Source organism: Pseudophryne corroboree, chromosome 1 (genome assembly GCF_028390025.1).
Source record: "Pseudophryne corroboree isolate aPseCor3 chromosome 1, aPseCor3.hap2, whole genome shotgun sequence".
Taxonomy (NCBI): domain Eukaryota; kingdom Metazoa; phylum Chordata; class Amphibia; order Anura; family Myobatrachidae; genus Pseudophryne; species Pseudophryne corroboree.
This window is the reverse complement of record NC_086444.1, coordinates 171125157-171143730: the sequence shown is the minus strand read 5'-3', so window position 1 is coordinate 171143730 and position 18574 is coordinate 171125157. Positions and strand designations below refer to the sequence as shown.

Sequence of the window (18574 nt, the reverse complement as noted above, 5' to 3'; positions counted from 1 at the left end):
TCCTGTGTCTTCAGTGAATGACCTCCCAATTTATTAACCGTTACCTCAGGCTTACCATCAGTCCTAATGATCACCTTTCCTGACTACATATCATGGGTGTGGCCCAAAATTCTTCCTAAAAGATCCCAGATTATAATTGTGTGTGTTATAATTTTGCTCATTTCTTGGTCTAGGGGGTCTGACTTTATGTGGGTTATTACAGTTGCTGGCATAATGCCCTTCTCTTCTACAATGATAACAAATCCTTGGCTTTCTCCATGTGCTAGGGGCCTGGGGTTCCGGTCGACTTGATGCCTCCTCTAGTGCTTGGATGCTCAGTACCATCAACCGCTCTCCCTGTGCTTCCCTGGTTCTTTGGATATTTTGGTCATGCTCGATAGCGGACTCTCTTAATGCAGCCACCGAGATACCTCTCCAATGAGGTATAGAGGTTTGTACCCTAATTTTTAGTGTGTCTTTTAAGCTGTCCATTAATACAGACACAGCTACCTCTCTGTGGTGTACGTTAGTTTCAATGTCATCTATACCAGTGTACCTAGCCATATCCTGCAGAGCCCGGTGAAAATACTCTGATGCGGATTCACCTTCTTTTTGTTTTATTGTAAAGATTTTATTCCACTTTACTACTGCAGGAAAATATTCTTTCAACTGTAGATTGATTCTTTTTACATTATCTTGGTTATACTTGTCTGTTAGTGGTACTTCCTCATCTAGCTTACAATCAGCGATAAATTTCAATGAATCAACATCGGGGGGTAAACATGCCCTCAAAACTGTCCTCCAATCTTTGTTATTTGGCTCTGCAGTGTTTACTAGCACTCTAATGTATTTTTGACAAGCAACTAAGTCTTTCCTGGGATCAGGAAATTCAGACAGAATTGTTCTTAAAAGGGGCAGTACATGGCGATGTTCCTGACAGGAGTGACTCCTGAAGAGTCAGTTTTCCCATTAGGTACTGCAATTACCCTGACAGGATTAAGTCCAGTAACGTCATTCTGAATTGATTCCACGATATGAGGTACATTTGTTTGTGCGTGATGTATAATACCATACGTACCTGTGGACACGACCTCACCTGACCCTCCGTTAGGGGGTTTGATTACAGTCTTTACCGATTTGGTCGCATCCACCTGGATGTCTTGTGTGATGGCTGCTGGAAAAGGCTCCGACATTGTGCTGGGCTCACTTTCTTGTTGGTGTTCCTGAGGAAAGTTTAACAAGGGGTGCGACTTGCATGGGTTAATAGTTGTCCATTTAACACTTTCATTTTTATAAACCTTATTACGTTTGTTACATTCATTCTTAATATAGTTACTAAGTGCACTTTTATCGCACCCCATTGTGCCTTTCTCCGCAACCATAATCCTCTCCATTGCCATGTCTCTCCTCTCAAGATGAAAGTTAGGTATGTAAGTTACATTTCTTTGCATGTCACTTTCCTGTAGCCATATCTGCAAACAATCATCATGTTTAACTCGTTGTTTCCAGGATTTTATGAGACAGATCCTTTGCCTTAAATTATGCAATACCTCTAAGTCAAAACTACCTATCCCGGGAAATGGTGCCTTATCCCCCGCAGTCATTCGTGTCCATTCATCACAAAAGGTCTCAGTGTGGGGACCATACCTCCTCCACATTACTAACCGAGCAGACCCTCGGGGTCTGCAAGCCTCTGCAGTCTGAACCCTGACTGCTGAACGTCCCTGTGTTGTGCACTTGGCTTCCATTGTGGACCTTACACAGAAAAACTTCCTAAAATGCACCAAACACAGTCTACGGTGGGAGTTTTCCAAGCTCTTCCACCAGCTTCTTCTGCTCCGGGTATCTCCGGTCCGCCTTCTAGCAGACACGTGTAACCGTTGCAGGCCCTATCTCTAGAGATTTTCCTGTGACCAGTGAAAATTCCCTTCCTTTTTCTTTACACAAATCACGCTTGCATGTGCTTCCCACAACACGTATGAGGGCAATTTACCTCGTATCACGTTGCGTTATTGGTCACACCTACAACCGTGCGGTCCAATCGTACCACTTATAAACACTTGTTGCCCATAAATGGTAGGATCATTGGAGTCTCCCTACTGTGCTCCAAAACAGCCAGAGCGTAATACAACGAAAACTTTATCACACTCTGTTGCACATTTTCACTCAGACCGTGCTCATCACGTTCCACCAAAGATCACCCAGATCACTCAGTTCACAAAGCGGGATTCAATACACTCATACCGTTTTCAACCCACTATCATTCTTATAGTTTTCTGATCAGAAAAATCATTTCCCGTAGTCTGATAGCTGTCCCCAGAGGCATTACAGTAAAGTAAGGTATTTAAACTAAGTTTTGGAAAAACTGAAATCAATTTGTGCTATTATCACGTGGCTATGCTATACCGCCCCCACTAAAACAATGCTATTGTGCGATTTGAGTTTCGGTGGGCGTACCCAGACGCTCCGTTGCGTAATATACGCTGCGTGCGTCGGCCTTTGGGTTGTGTTCGCGAGTCTCAGCCTTTTGTTAGAGACACGTGTACGCTGGCCACAAAATACAATTAGCACGTTTATTAATGTAGATGATTCTTTTAACTGTAATCATCTACCAAGCCCCACACAGGTCTTTCTTGTATCTCAGGTAAAGCTGTGTGTGTATTTTACAAATTACCCCTTAGTGTATAACTTTTACACTTTAACTATTTAAATAGCGACAAATCTCTCTTAGCACGTTTATCAATTATACAATGGCAAACAGGAGAGTGATATGAATATACACGAAAAAGGAATGCAGATATATGCGTGTGTATACAAAACAGAAATAAACAGTTTTAAAAGACACTAGTGTGTTGTTCTTACCTCCGGTTCCCGGATTCCTTCAGCACCCTTTACTAAGCGAAGCAGACGCTTATCCCGTCAGCACTGCGAAGAATATGATCTCCCGCCCTTTGCTGATGGATAATGTCTGCTGAAATTACCTATCAGAGATATGTGAAGGACTGGACGAGCAGCCAATTGATAAAGCTAAATATTTATCTTATATAATACCCTTTATGAGGTCTAAGAACACTGTACGCTATTTACGTATGGAGTACCGTAAGGGTACGCACGTTGCGTAACAATCGCTTAGCCGTAGTCGAGACGCTCAAGCGTCACGTTCGCTCACGGCCAAGAGATCACAGGCAGGCACGCTATTGGCTGCCGACTAACGTAATGATTCGCTATAGCGTAGCGGACGCTCGGGACCACGAGGAGATCACCAGCGGCGCTGACGCTCACAATGTTAAACCTTTATATCTAAACCATAAACAGTGTATTATGCAGTAAGACCTTAGTGTAGTGATAGAGTGTAAATGCAGCACAGTATAACCTTATTAACTTAAAAGCTGTTCGAGCGTCACCGACGCTCTGAGAATACTTAACACTATAAGAAATACACAGATACCGTGCTTAGGGTCCAACGCCTTATATATATATTATGAATGTTATACTTGCAAAAGAATTAATACAATACAAGTCATACACTACAATATAACATAGACTAACTAACCAGATAACTACACGGGAAATACAATACAATACAATTACGTTTTAAGGGAAAAATAAGAGAGAAAGAGGAGAAGAGAGAGAGAGAGAGAAATGGCTCACAATAACAGTAAGATCAATATGATTGCGGAGAAAACTTACGCACAAAGGGGAACGATCGCATGCGCCTCTGGACATCCAGCTCCCGATTATCAGCAATGAGAACCGTTGAAGAGTGAGCTGGATGTGATCGGCTTGTCTATTTATGCCCCACACACAATACAATTCAATGGTCCCTACAATCTCATTGTTCATTGGACACAGGAATTCCTCCTCGCATTATAACAAAAGGTCATAGGTTGATTCATACAGGTGGGCTGTGACAATTTCCAACTGCTCAGGTGGGTGGGAAACTAGGTTTCCCGCCGCATGGATAAGTAAGTGCAAATAATAGTAAATGGACATAAACTTCTTATGTCCATAACTATTCGCACGAGCGATTAATCCGCTCCAAACCAACACCGGAATATTGCTAATTAAATACTCTTCCGATGGATACTAAACATCACTGTATGACCCCTGTTGGACCCTTCGTACAATACAAAGAGGGATCTCTCTGTCCAGGAACATGCTACATTAACTAAACTTTCAGAATCTATCAAAGGGACCATGATCTACAAAATACATTATATAGTGAAAATATGTAACGATTGAGTCGCACGCTACGATCACATAAACTCTACCGTAAATGCGCACATCGTGCGCCTGCGGGTGCACGCGACAGCGAGTATGCGCACGCACGGGAGAGTGTACGCATGCGCAGCACGGACCTGTATGAGGTGCAAATATGGTAGTGTGCATAGAGATATTTTTCTGACTTTGACACTGGGTTCACTGCCTGTCTTGGGGGGGGGGGGGAATGCACACACAGCGATCGCTCTCAGAGAGGTTCGTTGCTGCACTCCCTCCACCTACAGAGACTCACCTTGATTCTCCTCCTCCGCTGCTAACCGCATCAGTGTCAGGCTCTCTCCTCAGTGCTTCTCTTCCGATCATAGCCATCAGTCACTTCCTGGTCTTCAGTCACGTGACCGGGTGCCCTCACTGGTGTAGCTGGTGCTGCTTAGTCGTGTCGCTGTTATCAGTCGTATTGATGGAGTGCTCCAACGCGTTTCGGCCCTTGGGGGCCTTCCTCTGGGAGAGAAGTGTCACACATTCAGTTTATTACTTAATTAAACCCAGCACAGCACAGCATGCTCAATATGCTCAGTTTGGACAATTTATTATAACAGAGTTTCAGAACCTTGTTACTAACAACTTATATTGCAATATAATAAACGTTAATTGTGCAACGTATTCAAACAGTGCATTATTTGTTTATACATATATATACATTGTTAACTAGAAATCGGGGTTGAGTGCAGTGTAAACACACATTTGGACATTATTGTTACAACAAGAAGGGACCGACTTGTTAAACATTAGCAGCACTCCCCGTAACACAGTGTACATCTGTGCGCAGTCCGCCCACCTTTTGCTTGTAGTCTTTTCTGTTAAGATTATTTTGTAACTTGTTTTTTTAAATGCAAATGTAAAGCAACTATTTTGTTAGTCCTTTTGGGAGAAAAGTGCTGTATATTTATTATTATTACTATTATAATTATTATTATTATTATTATTATTATTACTATTATTAGCATTGGCCTCCAACAGTGAACAGTAAAGCTTATTAGATGTCAATGTAAGTATTGGGAGACAAGACAGATCAGAGATAAAATAAGTTAGTTTAAATTATTATGTGTCTACAATTCTTCTTTTACAGTTCGATTCATCCAAAACTTTGCAGAGTTGGAGTTTCTGCACTTATCCTTTAAATATTATCCAGATTTCAATGGTTTGATGAACTCGCTCACTACTTGCAAAAAGCTGAAAGAATTGAGTTTTTTTGGATCAGTTCTATTGGAAAATAATATGGCTCTACTAGGTAATGTATTGATAAAAAAAAACACAAATTAGGTAGAATGACTCTAATACGTCAGATATCAGTGTGACGAAAATGAAAAGAAATACAATAAGCTTTCTATTCGGGATCAGTATGATTTGCCGACGGACAGGATGCCGGCTGTCAGTATACCGACAGCGACATCCCGTCCATCAGAATACCAAAAGCCAACCAAAGAGGTCCCTAACCCTCACCTTTTCCCTACCCTAACCCTCCCTTGGGGGTGCCTAACCCTAACCTTCCCCAGTGGTGCCTGACCCTAACCCTCCCCGGTCCCTAACCGTAACCTTCCTGTCCCTGATCCCTAACGCTAACTTCCCTTCTCCTGCCTAAACCTAAAACGCACCCCACCCCCGTGGCAGGATGCCTTCGCGTCCCGCTGTGAGAACCTTCAGGATGCCAGCTGTCATGTGACACCGGCATCATGGGCAGCATCGGTATGTTGACGCTAGCATTGCGTCCTCCTTCGGGATCCCACCGTCGTTATATTGACCGCCAGGATCCCATCCGTCAGGAAGCCAACTGCTTCCCTTTTATTCATCTACATGTCAAAGTGAAGACAAAATATAAATGGAAAGTAACAGATACGATAAAAATTCTAATCACTAATTTCATTAGAAATCACTTAATCAGTGACAGCTGTAGGAACTCGTTATGCCCTGTAAGCCTATGTTAAAGTATTGTCACTCAGAACCAGTGGTGCAAGTAGAAAAAATGTCTTACGGGTACTGTGTGCGCGCGCCAAAGTCGCGCGCGTGCAAAAATGGGTGTGGCCAAATGCCACATGGGGCGTGGCCAATGAAAATGGGGGCGTGATACACATATGGGGGGAGGGGCAGATACACGTATGACCCCAATAGTGCCAGATACACATTGCCCCACAGTGCCAGATATGCATTGCCCCACAGTGCCAGATACACATTGCCTCACTGTGCCAGATACCCAAATGTCCCCAGAGTGCCAGATACCCAAATGTCCCCAGAGTGCCAGATACACATTGCCTCACAGTGCCAGATACACATTGCCTCACAGTGCCAGATACACAAATGCCCCCAGAGTGCCAGATACACAAATGTCCCCAGAGTGCCAGATACACAAATGTCCCCAGAGTGCCAGATACACAAATGTCCCCAGAGTGCCAGATACACAAATGTCCCCAGAGTGCCAGATACACAAATGTCCCCAGAGTGCCAGATACACAAATGTCCCCAGAGTGCCAGATACACAAATGTCCCCAGAGTGCCAGATACACAAATGTCCCCAGAGTGCCAGATACACAAATGTCCCCAGAGTGCCAGATACACAAATGTCCCCAGAGTGCCAGATACACAAATGTCCCCAGAGTGCCAGATACACATTTGTCCCCAGAGTGCCAGATACACATTTGTCCCCAGAGTGCCAGATACACATTGCCTCACAGTGCCAGATACACATTGCCTCACAGTGCCAGATACACATTGCCTCACAGTGCCAGATACACATTGCCTCACAGTGCCAGATACACATTGCCTCACAGTGCCAGATACACATTGCCCCACAGTGCCAGATACACAAATGCCCCCAGAGTGCCAGATATACATTGCCTCACAGTGTCAGATACACATTGCCCCACAGTGCCAGATACACAAATGCCCCCACTGTGTCAAATATACATTGCCCCCCAGTGCCAGATACAGAAATGCCCCCACAGTGCCAGATATGCCCCCAGTGCCAGATACACAAGTATGCCCCCAGTGCCAGATATGCCCCCAGTGCCAGATACAGAAATGCCCCCAGTGCCAGATACACAAGTATGCCCCCATTGCCAGATATGCCCTCAGTGTCAGAAATGCCCCAGTGCCAGATACACATGTCTCCGCAGTGCCAGATATGGCCACAGTGCCAGATACACATGTCCCCCCAGTGCCAGATATGCCCCCCAGTGCCAGATACACATGTCCTTCCAGTGCCAGATATGCCCCCAGTGCCAGATATCCCCCAGTGCCAGGTACACAAGTCCCCCCCAGTGCCAGATATGCTCCCAGTGCCAGGTATACATGCCCCCCAGTGCCAGATATCCCCCAGTGCCAGGTATACATGCCCCCCCCAGTGCCAGATATCCCCCAGTGCCAGGTATACATGCCCCCCCCAGTGCCAGATATCCCCCAGTGCCAGGTATAAATGCCCCCCCAGTGCCAGATATGCCCCCAGTGCCAGATATGCCCCCAGTGCCAGATATGCCCCCAGTGCCAGATATCCCCCAGTGCCAGGTATAACATGCCCCCCCCAGTGCCAGATATCCCCCAGTGCCAGGTACACAAGTCCCCCCCAGTGCCAGATATGCTCCCAGTGCCAGGTATACATGCCCCCCAGTGCCAGATATCCCCCAGTGCCAGGTATACATGCCCCCCCCAGTGCCAGATATCCCCCAGTGCCAGGTATACATGCCCCCCCCCCAGTGCCAGATATCCCCCAGTGCCAGGTATAAATGCCCCCCCAGTGCCAGATATGCCCCCAGTGCCAGATATGCCCCCAGTGCCAGATATCCCCCAGTGCCAGGTATAACATGCCCCCCCCAGTGCCAGATATCCCCCAGTGTCAGGTATACATGCCCCCCCTCCCCTGCTCACCGCTGCCATCGCCGTCCTGTCTGTGTGAGGGAAGGAGAGCGCAGCCTGCACCCTCTCCTTCCCCTCAGTCTCCGGCGGGTGTCTCAGTTTAATTCAGCGCCGATCAGTGAGCCAATCAGAGCTCGCGGGTGCGAGCTCTGATTGGCTCACGGATCAGCGCTGAATTAAACTGAGACACCCGCCGGAGACTGAGGGGAAGGAGAGGCGCAGGCTGCGCTCTCCTTCCCTCACATCAGCGGCGGGACGGCGGGGAGCAGCAGAGGGAGGGAAGAGGAGCGGCGGCCCGTCGGTGTGGGTACGGCGTACCCACGGCTAAATTTTTACGGGTACGCCGTACCCACCCGTACCCACCCGTACCCACACACTTGCACCGAGTCAGAACTGGATTTGGATTAAGACTTTGGGGCCAGGGGCAATTAATATAGCGGACAATTTATTGCAACAATCTCAGGCCAACATTTGTTTTTAAACCCCATTGCTCCACCTCATTCAAACACCATGAATAATAAAAACAAGACAAAAATAGATGGAAAGAATCTACAGTAACCCAAAAGATTCAGTTCTAACCCATTAGATATAGGTCACTCTTAAGATACAGTGGGGGGGGGGTATTAAATTTCTGAAAAGTCAGTAGGGTGTCTTTTTTTTCCTATCTAATAGAAAAAAACAGACAACCAACCGACTTTTCAAACAATTGACTATCCCCCAGTAAATCTAACCCCAAAACCAATCAGGAATAACACTTTGTACCATCCAGCTAAAACCAGCCACATGCAGTTAAATTGCTGGTGATTACATTAAGACAATGGGGCAATGATGTAAGATAGAAACAGATGCATCATTTCATGGTGGTCATTCTGAGTTGATCGCTCGCGAGCAGTTTTTAGCAGCCGTGCAAACACATTGTCCCTGCCCACCGGGGAGTGTATTTTAGCTTTGCAGAAGTGCAAACACCTGTGCAGCAGAGCGTCTGCAAAAACATTTTGTGCAAAACAAGACCAGCCCTGTACTTACTCTTCATGTGTGTTGATTCTATTGTTGGATGGTTGGCTTTTGGCATCACACACCCACCCAGCGTTCGTCCAGCCACGCCTGCGTTTTCCCTGGCATGACTGCATTTTTCTAAGCACTCCCTGAAAACGGGCAGTTACCACTCAGAAACGCCCCTTTCCTGTCAATCTTCTTGCGGCCGCCAGTGCAAATGAAAACGTCGCTAGAACCTGTGCAAAACCACAAAGGCCTTTGTACCCGTACGTCGCGCGTGCGCAATACGGTGCATACGCAGAAATGCCGATTTTTAGCCTGATCGCTGTGCTGCAAACAACGGTAGCTAACGATCAATTCAGAATGACCCCCTATATTTAAATTCTTAATGGTGAACAGAGTATTTAAAATAAATAGATATGTTTATATACAAGTGAAGCTAATATAGTAAAAACATAATAAAATAATAATAATAATAATAATAATAATAATAAGAAGAAGATTAATAAATAAAAATAATAATAATAATATTTTGTTACAAATTAGTAAATGAAATCTTGTATTTTCATTGACAGCTGCAGCCATGAAAAATTTTACATCTTTGAGAAGTCTCAATTTGGACAGACACAGTATATTTGGAACTGACATTGCAGAGTGTTTTGGTATGGTAAACCTTCTTATAAACTCTTCTATTGTACAAATTATTCATTTTCATGAACCTCACAGCCTACAGTAACAGAATCAATTCACTATTTTAATATATTGAAATGGTAAACATCCAATATAAATTAAGATTAAGAAGAGTAGGGAGATTCTTTATGAAATGCAGTGAGCAAAGTGTAAGTGTCACATGAAAGTCCGATCTCCTACCCTTTTATATCATCCTTTCAGTAAAAGGAGGATTTTGGTACTTACCGATAAATCCCTTTTTCCAAAGCCATAGGGGACATTGGCACAACTTCAAGACTCTGTGGTGATGATGGTGGCTTACAAGAAGCTGGCACTTTAAATAATCAAAGAAGTGAAACAGGCTCCTCCCCCTCTATCCCCCATCATCCATCAATTATGAATTAGCCGAGAAGAGACGGGAACAAGAGAATCACACATTCCGGAATCCCTTTGCGTTTTAGGATGTCTGCCTCAAGAGCCATCCCGTTAAACATAGTTGTGGTAAATCTGGATGCACGAAGGGCCCTTGTTGGAGTAGATCCATATGCAGAGGTAGAGGCCAAGGATCATCCGCTGTCTGAAAACCAAGCTCTCCGAGGCCAATCTGGTACCACCAAGATCACCGTGATTGATTCCCATTTGATTCTCTTGAGAATTCAAGACAATAGAGGTAATGGAGGAAACACGTATACTAGGTCGTACGGCCAAGGCACGGCCAGAGCATCTACAGCTTCCGCCTGAGGATCCTGTGTTCTGGAGATGTATCAAGGAAGTTATAGAATTGAGATGGGATGCCACCTCTGGACACCCCCAGCGCTGTGTCAGAGCATCGAACACCTCTGGGTGAAGAGCCCATTCTCCTGGATGTAGATCGTGCCAGCTGAGGTAGTCTGCTTCCCAATTGTCTACTCCTGGAATGAATACTGCTGAGAGGACTACAGCATTGTGTTCTGCCCACTGGAGAATGTGTGTCATCTCTTGCATCGCTTGGCGACTGCGAGTTCCTCCCTGCTTGTTTACGTATGCTACAGCAGTCGCGTTGTCCGATTGAACCTTTACCGCCTTGGATCGAAGAACTTGGGCAGCTTGTACCAGCACAATTTATTGGCAACAGTGATGCCTGTGGAGACCAATGGCCCTGAAGATGGAAGTCCAACACAACCGCACCCCATCCCCTGAGGCTGGCATCCGTCGTTAGGAGCATCCAGTCCCATACACCGAACGACCTGGCCGCAGTGAGATTGTGCAGTTGGAGCCACCAATGAAGCGAAAGTCACGTCTCTCTGGAGTCTGCTGAACTAACTGTTGAAGATGTAGATGTGACCCCGACCATTCATGTAACAGATCCAGCTGGAAAGGACGTGAATGAAAACGGGCGAACTCCAGAGTTTCGAAAGCTGCTACCATTTTTCCAAGCAAACAAATGCATAAATGGACTGATACCAGTCCTGGCTTGAGAACAGCTTGGACCAGTTTCTGTATTCCCAGAGCTTTGTCTTGAGGAAGAAAAACTTTCTGTACATTGGTGTCCCCCGAGAAACTGGACACGCTGTGATGGCTGAAGGTTGAATTTCCGAAAATTGATTATCCATCCGTGTTCCACTAACACATTGTATGTTAATAGAGCATGCTCCTGAAGAACGAGATGTGATGGAGCTTTGAGTAAAAGGTCATCTAGGTATGGTATTATTGTGGCTCCCAATGATGAGGTGAGCAATCATCACCGACATGACCTGGGTAAAGACCCTCGGTGCTGTGGACAGACCGAATGGTAATGCTCTGAACTGAAAATAATCCTGTTGAATAGCGAATCTGAGACACACTTGGTGCGGTTCTCATATTGGAATGTGGAAATATGCATCCTCGATGTCTAGAGATATCATGAATTCCTTGGGTTCCAGGCTCGAAATCACTGAGTTGAGTGACTCCATCTTGAACCGGTAATAAGCCAGAAACTGAATTAATGATTTCAGATTCAGAATTGGTCGTACAGTACCGTCTAGTTTTGGTACTATGAAAAGATTGGAATAATAAACCTTCTTTCTTTGAAGCAGTGGTACCGGCATTTAACACAGCCGATTCCACCAAGGACTGTATTGCACCTTGAAGGGCCAAACATTTGTCCAGAAGAAGTGGAAGACTTGTAAAAATATTTGGTGGCAAAACTTTGAAATCTAACTTCTACCCTTAAGAGATGATATTGTGAATCCCTGCATTGTTTGATAATCTTGTAACAGGCATCCTGAGAGTTTCAAAGCCACGCTCCCACCATACTTGCACTCCGGTGGAAGGGGAGACCGTCATGCCACAGTATTTTCTGCAGGCTTTAGGTCTTGATGATGAGCAAAGACTGGTTGCTTGCCGCAACCTCTACCTTGCAAGGGTGTAGTTCTACCACATCCCCTAAAAGGTTGAGTGGAACGAAAGGACCGAAAGGAAGTTTCAGTATAAGAGCACTTAGGTGGTGGCGGAAGAGTGGGTAAGAAGGTAGATTTACCACCCGTAGCCTGACAAATTAACGAGTCTAGTTCTTTTCCAAAAAGAATGTCACCTGTAAATGGAAATGCTTCTGCCGCTCTTTTTGACTCAGCGTCTACTTGCCACGACCAAAGCCAAAGAACTCTTCTGTTGCTGCTTGAATCCTCAAGTTAATTTGTCCGATATTTCTAGCTGCTTCTCCTAGGTATATAGCCGATTCCTTAATATGTTCCGCTAGGATCACTATTTCTTCTAATGGAACTCCCTCTTGTAAGTCCTTTATTAATTTAGTGGCCCAGTGCTCCACTGCCTTCTTCACTCAGGAACTTATAAAGAATAGTTATTAAGAGATAATCTGCACAATTAGATCGGTGGTGCAGCTATAGCCTAAATCTAATAGTGCTTCCTCACTACACTAAATTAACAGACAGATTGCAAAAAGTGAGAAATAGGTTACAAGCGCCCCACAGATGTCCCACTTCACCATTAATTCACCACAAGGTGACAAAATAAAGAAAAGGAAATACCGTTTTCAAGTATCTCAAATTCACAAAGAATCAGATGGTATTCCAATAACTCCTTTGGATAAAATCTGTAACAGAATGTGTCCCCTTCATATATACAAGAGCTGGCTAGCTCATAAAGGGGTACACCAGAAGAAATAACATAGTGCAAATTATCATTTTAAAATACATAGATTTAATGATGCAATACACTTACAAACAAAGTAGATAAAAGCACATATAGAAATGTCCCATCCCAGGCAATAGCAGCAACAAGCGGAGAGGTCGTGGAACCACCCTGATGGATCTAGGTTCGCTGAACAATCGGGCTCCGGAACCGGATTTCAGAGCTGGACCATCTAAGTAGCAGCAGCCTGTCAGTGGGATAGTAAAGAAGGGATAGCAGTACGCTTAACGCGTTTCAGACATTCGTCCTTCGTCAAAAGTGTGTAGAACTCAGGAACTTACCAAGGTTGGTCTTAGTGAGATACCTGCTGCCGAATAGATGGACTTCAACATGGTGTCCAGCTTCCGGTCAGACGGGTCTTTCAACAAAGTTGCTCCCGGAACAGGTAATGCCGTTTTCTTGGACAACCTGGATAGAGTCCACTCAAGGCGACTTTTTCCATTTATCCGTCATAGTCGATGGAAACGGATAAATACTTAGGAATCTTTTGGGCATCTGAAACTGCTTGTCCGGGTTTTTTCAAGCCTTTGTCAGCTGATCATGATCATCCAGTTTCTTTGAAAAGGGATAAGTGACCGTTGAACGCTGTTTTCTACCAAATAACGCCGTATCCAGCAAATCCGATGTCGTTGTCTCGGAAATGTTCAGCAGTTGTAGAGGTTCTACCCCTTGAGAAGGTTCCAGTGTAACTTCGTCTGCATCAGTAATTTCGCCCAACTCACGATCATCCTCTTCGGCTTCATTCTGACAGAGAAGCTCATCCCCAGATTCATCGGACTGAAGAATTAATGGTACTGGGCATTTCTTAGCCTTAGACACTGGCTGCGGCTGTTTACTGGACGTGCCCAAGCGTTTTGCGAGACCTTCTACCGACTTGGCTAGCCCTGTCACCCAGGGTGGTTCAGTAGCAGAAGGTACCTAATTTTGAGGCATTTCCCTAACTGTCTCACAAGTCTTCCATAAGGCAGCCAACTCAGTATGTAATTGTGAGATGGTTCCTGTGAGCGCTACAACCTAAGGGGGAAAAATTGCGTCTTGGGACGGATTAACGAAAGTAACCTCCGAAGCACATGCATCACATAGGGAGGAATCGTCTGTGTGGGCTTTTTTGTTACACTTTGCACAGATGAATAATTTTTGTGATGCCTTATTCGCTGGTTCCTTGCCTGTCATTGTAATGGACATGGAGTAGACACAGACAACTGACACCATATATATATAGATGTATCGGCCATTCTATTGAACAGCTGATATATCGCGGGTCCGTCGGCCAGTGTGTACAGGCGATATGTCTGTGAACTCCGTCGTTCACAGACATATCGCGTCGGCCCTGCAGCTCAGCCGACGGCCAATATATTGGCGCATCGCTGTGTGTGTATGGGTGACCAGCCGACCCCATGTCCACAAGCTGCGGCAGCCGGCGGTGATTGACAGCTGTACACGCCCGCCCATTCCATGACGTCAGTCCCCGACGGATCGGGCAGTGTGTATGCACAGCACACTGCCCGATCCATCTATAGATATATCTGCAGATCAATTGATCTGCAGATATATCTATCAGTGTGTACCCACCATTACAGTGCAGAGTACTGAGAAGAAAAGAAACAATGTTGCCTTTGAATGCGCTAGCTGAGAAAAGCGCTTTGATGGATAGGTGAAAACCCGCCAACTCTGCCCCCCTCGTATGTAGAGGCACCCCTCACATCAGGTCCCCAAGCGCCATTTTGAGTGTGTCTAAGAAGCAATGAACTATATATCATAGTGCTGTTATGCTTTACTGCAGCGCTGACTGCTATGATCTGGCAGCGCGGTAGCACAGGAACGGAGAGAGGAGGGTGGGCATCGACGCTGTTGTGCGCCAGTATTCCCCCTCTCTGGCTGTCACGCTGAAAACTATCAGCGTAGCAGTGAAGGGAGACCGCCCCTGCCAGAAGACCGCCTCACGCCCTTAAACATATAGTGGAAAAAGGATGCTCACCTGCCGCCCTATTCCCCCCCCCCGCCCCCGCTGCCGTGCTGTCTACTGTCAGCGCGGTAGTGTAGAAGGGATCACATGCGTGCAGTGTGAGGGAGGGCGCCGCTGCGCTGGACGCGGGTGCCGCTGTGCTTTAGGAAGGTGCTAACTCACCAAACCGGAATGCCTCAGGATGTGGTTTATACAGGAGGAACACCACTTCTCTGCCAAGTGCTATTCCTTTTGCAGCTAAACGTAAAAGTAAAAGTAACTGAGCAGGAGCTCAGTCAGTAGTGACCGGCTCCCTCGGCACAAATTCAACACTGAGGGATGATGGGGGATAGAGGCAGGCCTGGACTGTCCCACAGGGGTACAGGGAAACCACTGGTAGGCCCCACTGCCTGGGGGCCCCTCCTCCTCTAGGTATCAGGTTTTAAACTGTGCACTTGAATTATATATTATACATATGTTACCTTATACCGCACAGGATTATGATGTATTCTCTACAGTATATTGCTGTCATTAATCTGGCACATTATCATGCATGCACTAGCATTAATTACTATATAAATTATCAAGGAGTCCAGACCAGGTACTCTATAATGGTTAGTCAAACCTCTGAGGTGGCTGGCCACACCCCCTTTGGAGGCTGGCCACACCTCTAATCATGGGCCCCTACCATTGCATACCCCCAGTGGGCCCTTTGTACTCCAGTTCGACACTGGATAGAGGGGTCTATTTCACTTCTTAGATTATTTAAAGTGCCAACTCCCTGTAAACCACTATCATCACCCCACAGACTTGAAGTTGTGCCAGTGTCCCCTAGTGGCTGACAGAAAAATAAATGTTTCTGGTTTCTACTAAAATAATGCAAGGTCTAACCTAAGGGGCCCATACATCAGGCAGGAATCAGGACAATTCCCTGTTCTGCCGATGCCAGGGGTTGGGATCAGCGAGTCAGGAATTTTAACATGCTGTTTTTCCCCAATATGCCATCAGATCACCGAACCGGATCAGCAGAACAAGGAGTTGGGGCCATAGATGTATGCACGCATTACTTGTGCTATAATAAATCTTCAGAACAAGGGGACATTAGAACTTCCTTTATTACATGAATCACATTTGTATGTTGTTGAAGCTTTTCTATACATTGCCTGTAGTGCACCTAGAATTGTACTTCTTCACTAAAGTATTGTCCAATAATATAAATAAAAAAACAACAACAAAAAAGCAGTGTGTCCCCTTCCCAAATCTAAAGCAATACTAGTGCTTGGGAGCATGAGATAGTCTCCGCTATAACAGTGCTATAGTGAACACAGGCTACTACCCTCTACTGGCCAATCGCATGCAGTCAGCATGTACTTTATTCACTTTTCTTGTTTCCCTCATTTCTTCTTCTTCAAACACCCCCCCCCCCCTCCAAAAAGAAAAACCACACACACAAAAAAAAAAAAAACATGTCAAATCTATAGTGCATCAATATTGCAACAAGACATTAAAATTATATTTTGAATTTTCCCCACAGCTACTGCATTGGGCTTTCTCACTCACCTGGAGAAGTTGTGGCTGCCAGTGGGAGAAGGAATGGCTCACGCAGCCAGACTGATTATTGAACAGTTTCAGCATCTTCCTAATCTCCAGTTCCTCAAAATGACACAGATATTAGATGATGAGAGTATTGCACTGTTAGGTAAGTCACTGGTTTCAAAAAGGGGTGTGGTCTCGATGAGAGGGGGCATGGCTACATGTAATGTGGCAATCGTAAGCCACACCTCCCGTTTTTGTCACTGAGGCGGCATGCCCAGTGCTCTGTGAGCTGCTGGGATGCCACCAGCCCCTCTGTCTCCTGTGAATAGACGGTATGCGCATAGCATCTATTCACCACTGGTTTGCTATTCACCACTACAGGACACTGTGGCCCGAAGTGTTATGATTCCAGCACTCTGGTCTGAGGAGATCTTATAACAAGGACCTGAGCACTGGAACGTAATGCTGGGAAAGGGAGCGGGAATGGAAAATAGCCCCTGGCGCCCTAACTCCGTTGTCTCGCCTGTGCTGTCAGAAATCCCTTGCGAGACTATGGTTGCTTGAGCCCATGGCAGCCGCGTTTGAAGGGCGGATTACGTCTGCCCAACTCCGATGCCCCCTCAGGTCTTAATGGGAGACAAAGGGAAATCCGAGACAGGGTGATAACAAGGGGCCCTCTAACTCAGCAACAAAGCCAGGGGCTACAAGCTAACTTAAAACTAGAATATGTGCGGAAAAACCGCCAGGGAAAAGGACAACCAAAATATCCACTTGTCCACTCTCCTACCCGGCACCGCCGAGTTCCGGAGAGGACTTGTGGAAGCGGAACCCTCCGCAAATGCTCCGAAACAGAATACAAAATAACGCGGGCTGAGCCGCAGCACACGGCAGAGCCGCAACTCACGAACACCACACGAGATTCTCTGGCGACCGTGGCGGACAATAGAGGACCAGAAGACTCCTTGGGATGAGATGACAACTCCAAGATTCAGGAACTCCGAGGACAGGAATGACCGGACACAGCAGGACTGGAACAGACGTTCAGCAAACCTAAGCAGCATGCAGGAAGCTATTACCGGCGTCTGTGTGAAGCACTGAGAAAGTATTTAACAAGGAGTCCTCCAATCAGATGTTCAGAGTCTGATTGCCCTAAATGCTGTGCAGCTGCCCTGCTGCACGCCCAGAAGATCAGTGTGTGTGTGTGTACTAAATTGACCCTGCAACGGGGAACGCGGTCCGCCCGTGGCGTCCCCGTTGCTAGGGTCCAGGTGGCTCATCGCGCCCGGCGTCCCTGCGTTGCTAGGGAGCCGGCGGCTACGCACGCATGGCGTCCCAGCGTTGCTAGGGACCCAGCGGCTAGCACGCTTGGCGTCCCTAGTTGCTAGGCGCCGGGCCGCGAGGACATCGCGGACCCCGGCGCCTAACAGTACCCCCCCCTTGAGGAGGGGTCAAGGAACCCCTAAAGCCAGGTTTCTGAGGAAATTCCCGAAAAAATGCCCTCTTGAGCCTAGGGGCATGAAGATCCTTATCCAGGACCCAAGACCTTTCCTCCGGACCATAGCCTTTCCAATGAACTAAAAAATAAAGCCGACCCCGGGACAATTTGGAATCAAGAACTTTCTCTACCAAAAACTCCTGTTGTCCCTGTACATCCACTGGAGATCTACCCTGAGAGATCCTCCGAGGAAATCTACTGGAAGAAACGTATTGTTTCAACAGGGAACAGTGAAAAGTATTTCCAATCTTGAGAGATTTTGGTAAACGTAGCCGAAAGGGAACTGGGTTGACCTTCTTAATATTAAGAAACGGTCCAATAAATTTGGGTCCCAGTCTAGCCGAGGATTGTCGAAGCCTGATGTTGCGAGTTGACAACCACACTTTATCTCCCACCTTAAAAGTGCAAGGACGTCGGAGCCTGTCAGAAAATTTCTTCTCTCGGAAGGCCGCTTTTCTGAGAGCAAGGTGCACTTTTTTCCAAATTGCTCTGAGATGGGAGGTCAAGGTTAGCGAGGAGACTGGAGAATGATAAAAAAAATAATTGGCTCTGGGGTGAAAACCAAAAACTGAAAAGAATGGAGACTCTTTGGTGGAGGAATGACAAGAGTTATTGTAAGCAAATTCAGCCAAAGGGAGAAACTCGGACCAATCATTCTG

At 46.2% G+C, this 18574-nt stretch overlaps 1 protein-coding gene across 1 annotated transcript in view; it reads left to right on the top strand.

Moving 5' to 3' along the window:
* The window catches only part of LOC134892612 (baculoviral IAP repeat-containing protein 1-like), a 177773-nt gene that overhangs the window by 144229 nt on the left and 14970 nt on the right, over positions 1–18574 (top strand). Inside the window, exons 8-10 of the mRNA XM_063913627.1 lie at positions 5330–5491; positions 9678–9764; positions 16419–16583. Of these exons, the coding sequence (XP_063769697.1) occupies positions 5330–5491; positions 9678–9764; positions 16419–16583 (414 nt within the window). The remainder of the gene's footprint in view (positions 1–5329; positions 5492–9677; positions 9765–16418; positions 16584–18574) is intronic.